Source organism: Grampus griseus, assembly GCF_964374135.1.
Source record: "Grampus griseus genome assembly, chromosome: 2".
Taxonomy (NCBI): Eukaryota; Metazoa; Chordata; class Mammalia; order Artiodactyla; family Delphinidae; genus Grampus; species Grampus griseus.
The window spans coordinates 144,040,994-144,059,301 of record NC_139018.1 but is presented as its reverse complement, the minus strand read 5'-3'; the positions used below and the strand labels follow the sequence as shown (position 1 = coordinate 144,059,301).

The 18,308-nt window shown below is 37.2% G+C and overlaps 1 protein-coding gene across 3 annotated transcripts in view; it reads left to right on the top strand.

Annotated features, from left to right (window-relative positions):
• ZFAND6 (zinc finger AN1-type containing 6) overlaps positions 1-17,325 on the top strand; it is a 75,198-nt gene extending 57,873 nt beyond the window's left edge. For all 3 annotated transcript variants that reach the window (XM_082649742.1, XM_082649741.1, XM_082649743.1), the window contains 5 exons: positions 715-885; positions 2,133-2,241; positions 3,123-3,223; positions 13,474-13,587; positions 16,410-17,325. In XM_082649742.1, the coding sequence (XP_082505868.1) occupies positions 732-885; positions 2,133-2,241; positions 3,123-3,223; positions 13,474-13,587; positions 16,410-16,558 (627 nt within the window). In that variant the 5' untranslated portion in view covers positions 715-731 and the 3' untranslated portion in view covers positions 16,559-17,325. The remainder of the gene's footprint in view (positions 1-714; positions 886-2,132; positions 2,242-3,122; positions 3,224-13,473; positions 13,588-16,409) is intronic.
• Positions 17,326-18,308: the final 983 nt, after the last annotated feature.

Genomic DNA, 18,308 nt, shown 5'->3' with positions numbered 1-18,308 from the left:
TAAGTTTCTCAGCATTATAAATATACTGTAAAACACATCCCTTGTGTGTGTGTGTATGTATATATATATATACATATGTATGTATATATAATTTTCTCCTGATTATACCCTAGTTATTCTATTGAACGAGAATTGGTTCAAAAGGGCAATCTTTTTACAAGGCTCTTAAGGTGAGTTGCCCCATAGCTTTCCAAAAAGATTGACACAACTTCTCATTTTTCCAGTGTTCTGCCAATTTCTCCACATCTTCACCAGCATTGATATTCTGTTCAATGCTTTTTAAACAGAAAACATTATGCAAGTTAAAACATGAACTTTCAGCAAAAGTTTAAATGCTTAAAAGTTAATAATATAACACATAGCGAACTGTATTTCTCATTACTAGGAGTCCAAGCTGAACCTAGACTTAAAGGATTTTCCTTAACATTCTGATGGTGCGGAGTCTTTAGTACAGATTCCCTTCTCTAGTTCATAACATTTTTTGAACCAGTACAGACCGACTTGTATACAGTGGGTCGGAGATAAAAGTTCAGTTTGTATCCTTTTGATCTTTATTTTTTTCTGTCTCTACCTCAGCCTATGTGTTGAGGCAGCTGCACAGAGTGCTTTAGGGCAGAGTATAAGTGCATTTTCCTTTATTATATAAAGCAAATTTGGATAATGTATGATTGTAGTGTGTGTCTGAGTTCTTTGCTAATTCTGTGTAAATTTCAGGTGTGCAACAGAGGAACATGGCTCAAGAAACTAATCACAGCCAAGTGCCTATGCTTTGTTCCACTGGCTGCGGATTTTATGGAAACCCTCGTACAAATGGCATGTGTTCAGTATGTTATAAAGAACATCTTCAAAGACAGAATAGTAGTAATGGTAGAATAAGCCCACCTGGTAAGTAATTCTTACCTGGTAAGTAAAACACAGCACTATTCATAATTGAGATATACCTGAATAGCACAGGGTACCCAGTACCTTTTTCTACTTTCACATTTTACTTCTTTTACTACACTTACATCAGGAAAATGTCTCATTACATAATGTGATTATCAGTGGTAGGGAAACAGGAATAGGAGTATCTTTACCCATTGAAAAGAACTACTTCTTACTTGCTGTGTTAGAGAATTCTATTATCTTATTAAAATAGAGGCACACTTCATTCAAGTATATATAGCTGTCTTGGAAAATAAGGTGTAAGGGAGTGAGGGCTGTACGAGGACCTTGCTTCTTTTATCTAGGATGACTTTTGAAGCCAAGACAGTTGTAGAAGGAAAGAGTGAGTTATATATAGCCACAGCTGACTGTAGAAAAAGCCTTTCTCCATTAGGAAGGAGAGATGTAACAGTTTGACTCAGAGAAAGGGATGTTCATCCCCAGTTCATTTGAGTTCTTTATGCATTTTTATGTCAAAGGATTTTCCTGGAAATGAAGTGGCTTTTGTTTCAGTAGTTGTGTAAGAAGGATCATGAGGATTTTGAGTATAAGCTTTGCAAAAGTAAAGTGTTAATGGTACTCATCTAGGATAGTTCTCATGTAGCTTAATGCCTAAATGTATAGGTTTTCGTGGTGAATGAAAGTGCAGGCTGTTACTTAGTTCATTTAAAATTGTGTGTAGAGTCTTTCTCATCATTGCTTCCTGTTGAAGCCAGAAGCTAGAATCATTCAATCAAAACTTCTTTACTTAAGGCTAAGATCAAATGAATATAAATTATTGTTTTTTAAGTCATCATCTACATTTCTGCCTTATAAAGAACAGGTAGAATAATATAACCTGAGCACAGATTTTAATTTTGAACTTATGTTTGCCTTACTGCAAAATTCTTTTTTATTTGAAATATTTGTGCGCTAGTACTTGGAAGACATTTGTGAATTAAAGGGTTTGGGTAATAATCAGTCCTAAGAAATCGTAGTTTAATTTTGGGTATATACATTTTGTATATGGTTTCCTTGGTTAAAATCAGCATTCTTTTCATAGGCAAACTATTGAAAAAATTTTAACTAAAGTAATGAACCGGCTTATTATATAGTAAAACAAAATCCATATACTATATTTCGTGGAAAACTGATCTTGATTTTTGTAGATGAGGTGTTGGCCTGCCCAGGGTACAGAGTCACTAACCTGAGATGTGGTCCTGTTACAGCACCTTCTGTCAGTAGTCTGTCTGAGTCTTTACCAGTTCAGTGCACAGATGGCAGTGTCCCAGAAACTCAGTCGGCGTTAGACTCTACATCTTCATCTATGCAGCCAAGGTAAGATGTAGCCTCTGAAGTGTGATTGGAAAGCTATTGAAAAGTAAAGCATATATTCCATATGATCAGTTCTGTTAAGAAGGAAAACTGTGTAGTCAGCTTAGGATTAACTGGCATAAAATTATTATTATTAGTGACTAGTCAGAAAAATCTTTTTATTGGTTTTAAATTGGGGTGGGAGTAGGGAGTTGTCTTTTTAAGTCTCAGATTTCCTTTCAGACAGGTTTTTCTTTATTTCTTTTCATAATATATCCTGACCAACCCTTGAAGTCCTTCTGAAGCATGTTCAGTTCTTCTAGTCGTAGGCTTATTATGCAAGTACTAGTGCTTTGTATTAAAAAGTACAGTCTTGTCACAGGTTCCCTTCGTTTAATATCATGATGTGGTACTGATACCTATTTGTACTGTAGTGTATTTTTTCTTTTTAACTTTGAAGTCACATCATTTAGAAGCCTGAAAACACAGAAATGTTTGTTTTATTCTTACTCTACTGTTAGGAAACAGATATTAAGTTTCTACTCTGAAGTTCCTTTTTCCAGTTTATGATGGGAGATGTTCAGTTCTGCTATGCAAGTGTATCATATAGAACTTTGTATTAGGGTTCCTGAATTATGTCTTTATCATACTAGTTTTCATTTAGTGAATTCATACACAGTGGACATATACTGTTGCTTTATTTTCAAAGCAATAAACTTCTGGTCCAAATTGGTCTCAAGTTTCAAAGCTCTGTAGTTATGTTTAAGTTATAAAAAAAAGTATCTCTGATTAATTCTTGTCTTAATGATCTACTTACATATGTGAACTCTTACTTATTAATCACTTTAGTTACTCTTCATGCATAGAGATCATCTTTTAAAATCTAAATATTTTTGCTTTTCTAGCCCTGTATCAAATCAGTCACTTTTATCAGAATCTGTAGCATCTTCCCAAGTGGACAGTACATCTGTGGATAAAGCAATACCTGAAACAGAAGACCTGCAAGGTTTGCACATGAACTAGCGTATATTTTGTCATTTATTTAACATTTGAATATTACAAGCCAGGCACTATCTTAGATGCGTATGTTTTTTAAATTACCTGCCTAAGATAACGTATTTTTACATTTGTTTTCTTTATGAGCAGAATATTTTATATCCTCAAGTATTTAATTGACTGCAATGTTGGGAGCCATTTCCCACTTATATATAATTAGGTCATCAGCATAAACATAGAAAATTAAAAATCTGTTTTGTTTAAGAAATATAATTAAATGAATAAGTGGTGGTATTATACTGTTCTCTTTTACTGTTTTGCCCAATTTAACCTAAATACTATTTCCTCTCCCAGCAAACTGGGGCTGCTGGTTTGAGAGGAATCTCTTGCTTTTGACTCAGGTTATCTAAGTGACTGATTATTTTGACTGGCAGTGACCCCCTCTTTCCCCGTGTGTGACTTCCAGCACAACAGTCACATTCAGTTACTCTTATTTATAGCATGGTGTCTCTTGTTCTTGCCCATGCTCTTTATATCCACATTATGTGGATTAAAGTGAAGTGGATCTAGGAAGACTTGAAAATGTGTTTGAAGGCTTTCTTAGTGGGCAGAGATGGTGGAGGAGGCATTTAGGATGCTGTTAAAAATCTGTGCTTAGTTATATTCTATTACTGTGTGGAAACAATGTGTAAATTGAGAAGGATACTCTGGAAAGACAAGTCCAAATATGAGCTGTGTGTCATTTTACCTATGGCATGATTTAAAGGGAGAAGATGCCATGCCCAGTGAAACCTTTCCATTGTACATGGTGTTCACAGGGTGGTGACAGATATATCTGGCAGTCCTAGCTGAAGTTTGCTGAAGTTTAAATTCAGTTAAGCTAGCTAATTCCCCTTCCTCTGATTTCATGCCCAACAAATGATTGGCATAATTTGCCTCTTTGTAGATTTTGCCATAGAAAAATATACTGTCTGACCAACATAAGTATTCCAGTATAACATAAGTATTAGGTGAATAATTTTTATTTTTTAGTTAAATAGGAAAGTTTAAGGTTGGGCAGAGATAAGGAATATTTTAAAAACAGAAATAGAAAAATTCCCCAAATCTAGTTATCCATTAGACGTGGGAAATAAGACAGGGGTGGTATTAAAGCTTTCGGTTGTATGACAGTTGAAATGGCAATGGTGTGGTTGTTTGCGACAGGGAGGTTGAAAGAAGTAATGGTTAGACAAGATTTTAGATAGAGTAAATTGGAAGTGGTCAAATTTCAAAACTTAAAATCTCAATTGGAGGTTGTAGATAGTTAATAGGTATTTAAATGTATGATCAGTATTATGTCTGAGATTTGGAAGTCCTTGGCATAGGTTGAAAATGAGAGGCAAAATCAAGAAGAGCAAGTAGGATAATGAGTCAGCAAAGGGGAGAGGAAGAAGTCATCTAGATCCTGGTTAGTTTTAGGCCACAGATGTCAACAGAGAGTTTTCAAGAAGCAAAGGTTGCTTAGCAATTTTGAGAGAGAGCTAAGTAAGGAAGAATGAGAATAGGCTGCCAACCATGAAGGTGTTATTTATGTCTTACAATCGAACAAATTTTAGAATGTTGCTAGTGGGAAAATATATGCTGCTTAAGAATAAAATAGCAGGGATTTCCCTGGTGGTGCAGTGGTTAAGAATCTGGCTGCCAAGACAGGGGACACAGGTTCAGTCCCTGGTCCAGGAAGATCCCACATGCGGCAGAGCAGCTAAGCCCGTGTACCACAACTACCGAGCCTGCACTCTAGAGCCCGTGAGCCACAACTACTGAGCCCATGTACTGCAACTACAGAAGCCTGCACACCCTAGAGCCCGTGCTCCTCAAGAGAAGCCACTGCAATGAGAAGCCCACGCACCACAACAAAGAGGTAGCCCCTGCTCACCACAACTAGAGAAAGCCCACACACAGCAACGAAGACCCAACGCAGCCAAAAACAAAATAAATAAATAAATTTATTTTTTTTTTTAAGAAAAAGAATAAAATAACAGTTGTTTTGCAAGTTTGACAAAAAATGAAGATTGTGTGAACTAATGTAATATGAAGTGACATTTATGGTGTATGGAGAACAATATAGTTTTCTCCACATAGCCATAGATACATTAATGCAAACAGTGGTCTTGATGCCATATTAGGAGAAATTGTAGAGGGGTTTTAAATTGTATAGCCTCCTTTTTTCACTGTAATTTCAGTGACTTTTAAGTTAAACCAGTATTAACTTTTAAGTACCTTTTAAAAACTTAGCATTCATAATTTCAGCATAGCAGAATCTTTGAACAATCAGATGTAAGTTTCATCTGAGTTTGAGAGGATTCGTTTTCAATGGGTAAAATCTCTTAACAGCCTAGTTTTTAAAAAATGTCTTATACTGTTGAATTAAAAATGTCTTTTATTATAAACATGCACACGAATATGTGTATATATATACACATACACTCATAACACATAATGTACTTGTGACTTCCCTATTTGATAGGAACAAATGCAGAAAATATTTTTTCCATCTACTTAATAGATGGACGAAAAGAGAAGTCTTTGACTCAAGTCCTGTGGTCATTTGAGCTGTAACTGGAACCTAGGCACCTGACTCTAGGCCATTATTCTTTCCACGAGACAGTTGTGGTGCTTCCTGGACTAGGATGTTCTTGTGTGTGTTTCTGTTGCCATATCCAGCCCTCCCTCAGTTCCCAGGGTAGGATCAACTGGTTTGGTGACCTACCCAGGTATCTCTTCTCTTCCTTATTATTCCACTTGTATTCCTCAAGGGAAATTTTTTTAGATAGGAAGATCATCCCAGGTAGAAGAGAGTACAAGAGTAGCATCTGTGTGCCTAAGCCAGAATTTCCTAACATTGTCGTTGGAGTTTTCAGAATAGTGTCCTTGAAACAGCTTTTTTTCTCTGTAGGTATTCTGCTTATAATTAGGTAAGTTGCCACCAGGTGGTTGGTAACTGCTTCCATTTTGTCCTCACGGCTCTGAATAATTTTTCTCCTGTTTAACGGAGAAGCTCTGAAGAATTTTTTTCATGTTTACCTGAGAATTTACCATATTACTGCATCTTTCTCATTTAATTATGCCTTTTAACTTAATAAACAACAGTACCTCACTTACACAGTATCAGTTAGGAATGACAGATTTCCAGTTTATGAAAGCTTAGCTTTGTATTAAAAAAATTTTTTTTCAAGTTTTTTTTTTTTGGACGCATTAGGTCTTTGTTGCTGCACATGGGCTTTCTCTCTAGTTGCCGTAAGTGGGGGCCACTCTTGGTTGTAGTGCGCGGGCTTCTCATTGCGGTGGCTTCTCTTGTTGCGGAGCACGGGCTCTAGGTGCGCAGACTTTCGTAGTTGCGGCATGCAGGCCCTAGAGCACACAGGCTTCGGTAGTTGTGGTGTGTGGGCTCAGTAGTTGTGGCTTGCGGGCTGTAAAGCGTGGGCTTAGTAGTTGTGGAGCATGGGCTTAGTTGCTCCTCGGCATGTGGGATCTTCCCAGACCAGGGCTCGAACCCATGTCCCCTACACTGGCAGGCGGATTCTTAACCACTGGACCACAAAGGAAGTCCCAGCTTAGCTTTTTAAAAATGAAAACTTTTTTAAGTGTCTTTGTGCACTCTAAACTATCATACTTCATTTCTATTAGAACAATATGCTTAACTTCAGTTAACCTCTCAGTCCCTCAGGTATTGGAGCAGAGTAAAAAGAATATGGAATTTGGATTCAGAAGTCCTATTTTCATATCTTGACACCTCCTCTTCTCTGAACCTTATTTTAATTACTTTTGAAGGAGAATAATAACCATGTCCACCTTAGAAGTTATTAAAAGTCAGTGAAATAAGATGAAATGTGTTTTGTTAATAACTACAAAGGATATTCTTATTCTGTATAATACCAGTGTTTGGGGAGGCTTAGCATAAGAGAATATTGAAGCTTTGCAGCAGTAGAATGTAATCATGACTAAGGTGGTGAGCTCTCTGTCACAGAAGTGTTTTCAGAGAGCTGACTTACTGTCAGGAACAAAGTAGAGGGGATCTCTGCACTGAGTGGCAGAGTAAATTAGAATTCTCATAGTCTTTTCAGCTCTGAGGGTTCCTTTCTTCATACCAAGTTGAATTGTCAGATCAGTGGTTCAGAGCAATCAGAGAGGAATAGTCCCTTTCAACTAAAAATCAGGAATTTGTGTGGATTAAAAATCAGAGATTGATTTTTAAAGAGTGGGTGATAATAGCCAATACAATCTGGACAAAGTTGGAGGACTAACAATTCCCAATTTAAAAACTTAATACAGGCTACAATAATCAAGACTACATGGTACTAGTATGAGGATAGTCATATAGATCAATGTAATAGAATTGAGAGTCCAGAAATAGCATTCTCACATTTACAGGCAATTGATTTTCCAACAAGGTGGTGCCAAGATCATTCCATAGGGAAAAAACATATGATGCTGGGCCATTTAAACAAATAAAGTTGGATCCCTACCTCACTCGGTACACAAACATTTACACAAAATACATCAAAGACCAATATGTAAGAGCTAAAACTATAAAACATGTAAGAGAAAACAGGCATAAATCTTCATGACCTTGGATTAGGTTTCTTTTGACATGACACCTACAGCTCAGCAAAGAAAAAATAGACACATTGAACTACATCAAAATTAAAAACCTTTTTGCTTCAAAGGACTATCAAGAGTGAAAAGACAACACAGAAAGGGGAAAAATTTGCAAATTGTATATCTGATTAGAACATATAAAGAAATATAATTCTACAATAAAGAGAACCCAATTTTTAAAAGGGCACAGGGTTTGAATAGGCATTTCTCCAAAGAAGATCTAAAAATGGCCAAAGTGTTAAGGATGTGGAGAGATTGGAACCCTCATTCATTATTGTTGGGAATGTAAAATGGTGCAGCCACTTTGGGAAACAGTTTGACAGTTAAAAAAGTTAACTCAAAGTTAAATAGAATTAACTAAATGACCAAGAAATTCCATTCCTAATTCCCAAGAGATTGAAAAAATGTGTTCACACAAAAACTTATATAAGAATATTCATAGCAGCATTATTCATAATGAACAAAATATGGAAAGAACCCATATGGCTGTCAACAGATGATTGGATAAACAAGGAGTGGTATATTCATACACTGGAATAGTATTCGGCCGTAAAAAGGAATGACGTTCTGATACGTGCTGCAACGTGGATGAACTTTGAAAATATACTAAATAAAAGAAGCCAGGTACAAAAGGCCAGCGTATTGTGTGACTCCATTTATGTGAAAGATAGGCACCATGAAGAGGGCTTTTTTGCTGGAGAAGAGTTTGTAAAAGCAAAAGCATACTGGTAGGAAAACACGAAATTTGGGAGATAGAACAACAGTTGCTAGAGTGGCCAGTTCAGACAAGTATGTGTTGGAACTAAAGTTGGAAAGATTGTCTAGAATCAGGTCATGGAAAATCTCTACGGTATTGGGTTCTAATCCATGATAAGGGAAGAGAGCCATTTTGAAGGTTGGTTGCTTCTTTTTGTTTGTTATAAGATGACACAAAGTTGTATTTTAAGGATTCATTTAACAGTGTTTTGCCTCCAGATAGCTGCTATTAGAAACTGATCTCATTTACAGAGCTGCTCTCTTCAGGATGGTGGCCACTAGCCTCATGTGATCACTTGAAATGTGGCTAGTCCGAAGTTAGATATTTAGTGCGTATTTATTTGCCAGTTACACTCTAGTTGTAACATATACAGTGCTTTTGAAGACTTAGTAGCAAAAAAGACAAAGTGAAATATTCTGTTAATACTTTTCATATTGATTTTTTATTTAAATGATAACATAAATTAGTTTTATCTGTTTCTACTTTTTAACATACCTGCTAGAAAATATAAAATTAAATATATGATTCTCATTATTTTTTTTTGGACCCTATTTTTTTTGGACCATTAGCCCGCTATGCAGGCTAATTTTTCTCTTGAATATTAAAAAAAATTTTCATTTTGTAATGGATTTTTTTTTGCTGTGTTGGTCTTCGTTGCTGCGCGAGGGCTTCCTCTAGTTGCTGTGAGCAGGGGCTACTCTTTGTTGCAGTGTGCAGGCTTCTCATAGCGGTGGCTTCTCTTGTCGCGGAGCATGGGCTCTAGGCGCACGGGCTTCAGTAGTTGTGGCACATGGGCTCAGTAGTTGTGGCTCATGGGCTCTAGAGCGCAGGCTCAGTAGTTGTGGCGCAGGGGCTTAGTTGCTTCTCGGCATACGGGATCTTGCCGGACCACGGCTCGAACCCATGTCCCCTGCATTGGCAGGCGGATTCTTAACCACTGCGCCGCCAGGGAAGGCTTGTAATGGATTTTTGAGCTAAGAATAACATAAAGATCATTTCGTTCTCCCCCTTATTTTGCAGGTAAGAAAGTGAAGTCCAGAGAAGGGAAATGAATTTTATCCCAATGGGTCATTGTAAAAGTGTACATTTATTCACTCAGTATCTGTTGAGCAACCACTCTGTGTAAGCACTGGGTATACAGTGGTGAACAGAAATAGTCCCCACCCTCAGAATGCTTAGTCTAATCCTTGAATGAGACTTGTCATGACAAGTTATATATATGGATATATGTTATATATATAACATATATCCATATATGTAAGGTATATATGCTATATTACATAGATATTGTATCTACTGTAAGATAATGTTTGGGGATTACGTAATAATGTCATCTTATGTTCAGTTTTATTTTTCACCATGTATCTTGACTATGCCCCCAAACAGGTAGTGCTAAATAGTTTTATGTACTCATTGTTATATTTGTGTACTTTTTTCTTTCTTTTCTTTCTTTTCTTCCCTCCCTCCCTTCCTTCCTTCCTTCCTTCCACAGGATGCAGAGCATAGGGCCTTGTTCCTCTTGAATGTGGTCCTCCATGTGGGTAGTTAAACCAGTTTTACCTGCCTGGTGCTTTTTGAAGTATCTTTAAAGTAGTGGTCAGAAGGCTTTGTCTAGTTGAGATTACCATTAAAAATTATTAGCAAGTGCTGTACAGTTTATCTCTCAGCCTTTATGCCATTGCATAGGCCTCCCAAATAGCCCTTTAGGACCACTGGATGCAACACAGGCAGCCACCTGTTCTTTATCATTAACAAGTGGGTATTCTCTGTTTACAATTCTCAATTCAGAATATGAAAAACTGCCTAGTTCTGAGGAAACTGTCCTTATTTTGGCTTCAGGTTCAATAAGAGTATGGCCCTTTGGCCCTTAGTCTACTGTATGGCTTGCTTGCTTATTTATTTATTTAGTATGGCCGTTTTAAAAGATTGTTTCCTTTTACGTAACTTAGAGTTTGATAATTATGGTTTGCTTTGATCTTAAATCTCACATGAAAATTGGGGAAACAGGAGTAATTTCTAAGAATCTTAGACTTTTACAAAATACTGTTATCATCTTGCCCATGAATTCATTTGGTAAATGTTTAAATTCAGGTACCAGCCATTAACTGCAGGTAAGCTAAGGTTACCTTAGTCTGATGAGGATATAGTGGACATTGGTCAGCCTCAAATTTGAACCCTAGTTTATAAGCTTTTAGCGTGCCACCTGATCCTTCACTTCAAAGGTTATGCAGTTACCTCAGTTAAAGAGAAACCGTTTGCTTTGACAGATCTTTAGGGTTAATACTGTGAAATGTCTCTGTTGAGGTATGCAGTAGCATTTGTATCCATAGTAGGTAAATGTATTTTCACTATTCCAGATACCAAAGTTTGTGTCTCAGTAGTTAAATTGGTTCTGTTAAATATGTAATCTTGTGGGATAGTGGTGTTGTTACTGCCAGTAAAGCATTATTTATATTAGTATATTTGAGTATCAGACTTGCTTGGGAGAATAGGTATGCCTTATAGATTTCAAAGGTAATAAATAGAATAGATTCTTTTCTGATTGCAAGTTAACTATTTTTGAGCTCTTTACACACAGCCCAACCTTATCTGATACTGTTCTAGGAGCTGGGGATAAAACAGTAAGCGAGACATTCAGCCCCTGCCCTCATGGAGCTTACATTCTAGGGGTATTTACTTATTAAAAATAAAAGGCTTTATGTATCCACATTTTGTTTTAAAAAAAAAATGTAGATATTGGTAGCACTGTCTCCCATCTAGCTTTAGAATGTCCAGGTGGAATAATCATGTTATAGAGTTCTTCATTCATGCATATTTATTTGTTAGTTTGTGGTGTTTTGCCTTTTGTCATATTTTGTTAATAATGTGTTGACATGAGCAGGTTAGAATCCATTGCATCAAATGTTTGAGCATCTACTGTGTGTAGTTCACTGTGATAGGTGCTGGAAATTCAAACAGGGAATAGGTTGCTATCCCTCTTCTCAGCAGGCTTACAGTATAGTTGGGGAAATGGAGCACATAAATACAATAGGTAAATAACTCAGTACTAATTCAGTTCAACAGATATTTATTGAATGCCTGCTGTGTAGTAGGAGGCACTGGTAACAAGGATGAAAATGACAGGTTCCTGCCCTGAAAGGTTAAGGGCAGGTTAAAGTCAAATAGGCATTTACAGGGCTTCCCTGGTGGCGCAGTGGTTGAGAGTCCGCCTGCCAATGCAGGGGACACAGGTTCGTGCCCCGGTCCGGGAAGATCCCACATGCCGCGGAGCCTGCGCGTCCGGAGCCCGTGCTCCGCAACGGGAGAGGCCACAACAGTGAGAGGCCCGCGTACCGGGGGGGAAAAAAAGGCATTTATAATATAATAGTGCAGAAAGTGCTACCGGGCATAGTAGGGTTTCCTAGTCTAAGTTGTGGGGGAGGGAATGGAGTAAGAGCTGATAATATAAGCTTAAACAAAAAAGACACATTGGAGTTAGCCAGGTAAGGAGGAGAGGGACAAGGGGGCATAGGAAAAGTGTTCCACATAGAAAGGACAACTTTTACAAAAAACCCAGAGGTAAGAGAGAATTTAGTATGTTCAGGGAAACTGCAAATACTTCACTATGCCTGAAGCATGGATTATTGTTGAGGAATGGTGAGAGACAAGGCTAGAAAAGAAGGATGAGAAAAATCCTGAAGGACCTCTGGGCTTTATTTATCCTGGGGGTTAGTGGGGAGTCGTCAAAGAATTTTAAACATTGGAGGGCACATCATTAGATTCTCATGTAAGGCAGATGACTTGGATGCAATGTGTGAAGCATGGATGGAAGAGGGGGCTCATGTGAAGTGCCCAGAATTTGGTAGAGAGTACTTAAGGGAATTAAGGGTAATCAGAATGAAACGTTGCAAGAGAACTGAGACAGGGTTTCCTGGAGGCTTTAAAGGGCAATTGAATGGTGAAATGAGAGAAAGGAAGCCCTTTTGAATTGGTTGTACACAGCAGAGGTACCTGGCATAGTCCCATAGATTGGTTAAGCAGTAGATTACTGAAGAAGGAGGACTGGTTGGTGATAAAATTGGAGAGGTTAAATCCTTGATCCCTGGCAAGTCACTGACTGTTTTAGCACAAGATACCATGTCTGCTAGGTCACCTGATAGATTCTAACTCTAGTAACAGCATTTGGGAGGGCCAGGGTAGTTAGTGAGAGGGAGTGGCAGGGGTCACATTAGTTAGGATTTAGGGGCAATAATTAGACCTGAATTTTGATGCAGCTGGCCTTGGCTTCAACACTTAAATCAATTTATTATCTTAATTGTAACATTTTAATCAATTTATCTTATTCTCAATATTTTAAAGGTTTTATATGAAACATTCTGAGAATTTTGAACATACTTAGTATTCCACTAAATCTTGGTTTCAGGCTTTTTCCCCTTATTCTCTTTGAAGTCTACGTAGTTCTGAGCTCAACAGTATTTAGAAGTTTGCATGTGACCATTTTCTTACACACTCCCTTAGAATACCCAAGTAGTATTTGTGTTTTGTATGTCTTTTATTGGTCAAATACATAATTATTAGAAATTTTAGAAAATATAGTGCTTTTAGAGTCACTTGTTAACAAGTCAGTGTATAGTCTAGATTTTCTCCATGTGTGTATACATACATGCATACTTAACATATATATATGCATTTCACCAAAAGGGGGTCATATTATATAAACTACTTTGTAACTTAATGTGAGCATCTTTCCATGCTAGTAAATAAATAAATTACTCAGTTATCCTCTGAATAAACAGATCAGTGGGGGTGGGGTGAGGGGTAACAACCACCCAAATTTCAAAATCTCATTGAATAATTAAATTTTACCACCTTCCTATTTTTATCAGCTTCAGTATCAGAAACGGCACAGCAGCCATCTGAAGAGGAAAGCAAGTCTCTTGAAAAACCAAAACAAAAAAAGAATCGCTGTTTCATGTGCAGGAAGAAAGTGGGACTTACTGGTAAGGGCCTAAATCACATGATTTAAAATTAAGATTTTATTTATGATGATGCATGACTTACTATTAATGGCTTCAATTAAGATTGTTTTTTTGTTCCCATATGAGTTAATAATAGATATGCTTCACCTTCTGAATTTTCTTAAATAAAAGTAGCTTTAATTACATACCTAATAGTAAAATGAATAGCTTTTCTTTTAAAAATTCATTTCAGCTGAGTTTGAGAATATTAGACAGGTAAGGTCAGTGCGCCAGGTGCTGTGAAGGGGCAAAGATGTGGCTCCTGCCTTCAGAGAGCCGAAATTGTTGTGTGTGAGAGAATATTTAAGTCCTTGGTGAGCTGTGAAGTACTTTCTCTATGTAAAGTAGCTAGTCACAGGTTGTCATGAGGGTTCAGAGAGCTCATATGTGAGGTGATAGCCGCGTGCTGCCACGCAATAAGTAATCAATACATGTTGACTACTGTAACAGAGCTGTTAGCTGGGATTGTTATTAAGAGAGGAAGGGGCTTCCCTAGTGGCGCAGTGGTTGAGAGTCCGCCTGCCGATGCAGGGGACACGGGTTCGTGCCCCGGTCCGGGAGGATCCCACATGCCGCAGAGCGGCTGGGCCCGTGAGCCACGGCTGCTGAGCCTGCGCGTCCGGAGCCTGTGCTCCGCAACGGGAGAGGCCCGTGTACCGCAAAAAAAAAAAAAGAGAGCGGGAGAAGAAAATGTTTGAAATATTACTTGGATATTTGGCAAAGAGAGTACATTTAAGTGCAGTCAAATAGATTTCTTTGGGAATTCAGGGATGGATGTGATTAATTTATATAAAAGAAGAGGAGTAGAGGCCCATCAAAGTCATGAAGGTAGAATGTTTCAGCTGGGTCTTGAAAGATGAGTAGGACTTAATAAGTGATGGAAATGGGAGCATTTCAGGCAAAAAAAAAAAAATACCTTGAACAAAAGCTCACAGAAAGGATAGGGCATGTTTAGGGGACCGTAAAAGGGGATTGTAGCACAAAATCTATGAAGAAGGGGGTTAGATACCACCATAGAGATAAGGCTAATGATGTGTACTGTGGTTAATTGATGGGGAACAGTTGCAGCTATAAATAGTTACCATTTATTGTTTACTATGTGCCAGACATTGTGCTGAATACTCTAAGAAATTGGCTTAAGAGGAGATAAGTTTGTTTGTTTTTTTAAATTTATTTTTGGCTGCGTTGGGTCTTTGTTGCTGTGCGTGGGCTTTCTCTAGTAACAGCGAGCCGGGGCTACTCTTCATTGCGGTACATGAGCTTCTCATTGTGGTGGTTTCACTTTTGCAGAGCACAGGCTCTAGGTGCGCGGGTTTCAGTAGTTGTGCCACATGGGCTCAGTAGTTGTGGTGCATGGGCTTAGTTGCTCCGCAGCATGTGCGATCTTCCCGGACCAGGGCTCAAACCCGTGTCCCCTGCATTGACAGGCGGATTCTTAACCACTGTGCCACCAGGGAAGCCCAAGATAAGATTTTGAGTAAATTGTGTTTTAGGAAGGTTTATCTGGCTAAGGTGTAGATAAAGAGGAAAGGAGATTTACAGTCTGATATCAGAGATGTTTAAGACTGGCCCATGCCTTGGCAAATGTATTTATTTAAAGAGTACAGACGTGAACAAGTAAGGCATTTTAAAGTGTACATATTTAGCATCAAATACTGTCTTTCTAAACCTCAGAAACTTGGACTTCACGATTAGAAAGAAGGCTGCGACTTAGTAATTTCTGTCTTGTCAGTCTAGTATTATTCTTGGCTCCATTTTTCATTCATTATTATGAAGTTATAGGGGAATTCCTTGGCGGTCCAGTCGTTAAGACTCCACACTTTCACTGTCGAGGGCCCAGGTTCCGTCCCTTGTCGGGGAACTAAGATCCCACAAGCTGTGTGGTGCAGCCAAAAAAATAATAATAAAATTTTAAAAATAAAAGAAAATTATGAAGTTACAGAGTATCTTTTTGAAGTTTAAAAAAATTTGGTAAAGGAAATTTACATCAAATGTCAGTGTTTAAAATTTTGATTCCTATCTTCCATTTCCAGTAATTCCATCATACCATAAAATCCTAATTTGGGGGTGCAGGACTGGTTTTATTTAAAGACTATCCACACTGCTTATTTCTCTGTTTTGGCTTCAGTTCTTGGGGCATTTCCCTAAAATCAGTAGCATTTATTGCATGTTTACTATATGTTAGGCACTTAATACTTCCTCATTTAATTCTTACTGTAACCGATTCCAAAGTTAGAGATGCAGAAGCTAAGGGTCAAGTAATTTGCCTGTGTTAGTAAATAGATTCAGGCTTAGGCAACCGTAACATCTCATGCTGTAAATCACTCAGCCAGATTACAGTTCACCTCTCCATTGGAGGTTAGCCAAGGAAAGCTAATATACTATGCTATTTGTTAACAGTTCTGTCAAAAGTTTCATTTCCTCTTCCTTAATTAAATCTTAAGATTGCCTTCTGACAGTATGCTTATTTTTTCACATTGTAGTATTTGAGGAGTGTTTCAATTTAGCAACCCTGTTTTTGATAGGAAGCAATTTGTGTCACGGGTGAAAACTTGAGCTCAGAGAAGTGGTTATGACTTGGTCTGCTGATACAAACTTGTATTTGTATTTGTAGGTAGGAAAAAGAAATGAAGCTATCAGCTATGGATTTTGAGAATGTTACTAGGTTGTGAAACTGCTTGTTTGGAATGATTCTTTAGATTGCTGCCCTAAATATATGATCTTTTTAACATTAATTATGCTAGAGAGTTTAATATTTTTAGACCTTCCATTCAACTCACGTATGTGTATTAATCCATTTTCAGGGTTTGAATGTCGGTGTGGAAATGTTTACTGTGGTGTACACCGTTACTCAGATGTACACAATTGCTCTTACAATTACAAAGCTGATGCTGCTGAGAAAATCAGAAAAGAAAATCCAGTAGTTGTTGGTGAAAAGATCCAGAAGATTTGAACTCCTGGAATACAAAATCCTTTGACCATCTGCAAACTAAAAATTGACTTGAGGTTTTTTTTCCTAGTCATTGGGAATGTAGAGCAATGTATCTTGCATAGACCTTTTAATCATGCATGTCATCAGAAGAATAGATTTTTGTTTTTGTTTTGAAAATGACTCTGAACATTTATTTACATTGCAGTTTCTGTGGCTGAAAAGACTTAAGTAAACTTTACAAGTATTATCCTTTTAAGATCATTTTAATTTTAGTTGAGTGCCGAGGGCTTTTATAACAAACGTGGAGAAATGTTGGAGGGCTGTGATTTTTCCAGTATTAAACATGCATGCGTTAATCTTGCAGTTTATTTTCTCATTGTGTATGTATATATAGCTTTTCTCTGCAGCACGATTTCTCTTTTGATAAATGCCCTTTAGGGCACAACTAGTTATCAGTAACTGAATGTATCTTAATCATTATGGCTGCTTCTGTTTTTCATTAACAAAGGTTATACATATGTTAGCATATAGTTTCTTTGCACCCACTATTTATGTCTGAATCATTTGTCACAGGAGAGTGTGTGCTGAAGAGATTCTAAGTTTGTGTGTTTTTAAATTTTTTTGAGCAAGGGAAGGAAAAGCTGTATGCATTTCATTGCTGACTGCAGGTTTCTTTCAGATTGTGTTCATTGGTCTGTGTGTATACAATATGAAGAATGATCTGAAGTAATTGTGCTGTATTTATGTTTATCTACCAGTCTTTGATTAAATAAAAAGGAAAACCATAATGTTCCCTTGTATTACTTTTTCTCTTATTCTTTCTGGTAGTTCATTTTGACTTTGGTCCTTCAGTTTTCTACTTTACTTAATTTTGTGAGATGAACTCACATCTGTTTGTGAGTAATCTTAGGATGACAAACTGTGATCTTACATTCCTGTGAGTCGAACATGTCATATTTTGTAGCTCTTGTCTGATTCTCTGTTCTGAACTCTGTCACACTGAATTAGCATCTAGCAGAAGCTTCGTTTTGGTAGGATTAGAGAAACAAACAGCATAGCTCAAACACGGCAGTTGGAGAATTGTGAAGTAGAAAGACCTCCAAAAGACCATTTGTCCTGTGGTTTCAAACTTACCTGGCCGCCAACCTTTTTAAAACTTGAAATATGTAAACAGATTAAAATAGTATTTTACAATACAAATGTCTATGTTTACATTTGTTTGCTTACTACTTGTGTACTCTATCTTAGTATGTATATTCTACCTTCATATGTCATACGTAATGATGGCTTAGCATTGAAATCTGTAAATAAGAGAAAACCATTATGACTATCTCAATAGATCCAGTTAAAGTATTTATTAGAATTTAATACCCATTCATGATAAAAACCCTTGATAAATTAGGACTAAAAAGGAATTTCCTTAAAGTGATAGTTTCTATGTAAAACCAAATAAACAAAAGACAAGCATCTTCCAAAAAGAGGAAAATTCGTTTCCCTTTAAAGTCAGAAACAAAGGGCTGGTTTTCCACTATCAGTGCTTATATTAAAAATCGTGTCAGAGATCCTAGCCAATTTTATAAGAAATAGAAAGTAGTAAACTCATTATTTGTACATTACGTGTTTGTTTTTTAGAAAGCCCAAATAAATCTAAAGAGAAAGTACCAGAAATACAGGGTTTTGTTAGGTGGTAGGTGTAACATTAATTTTCAGAAGGCAGTTGCATTTCTTTATAGCAGAAACAACTAGAAAACTGGAGGACATCTTTTACAAT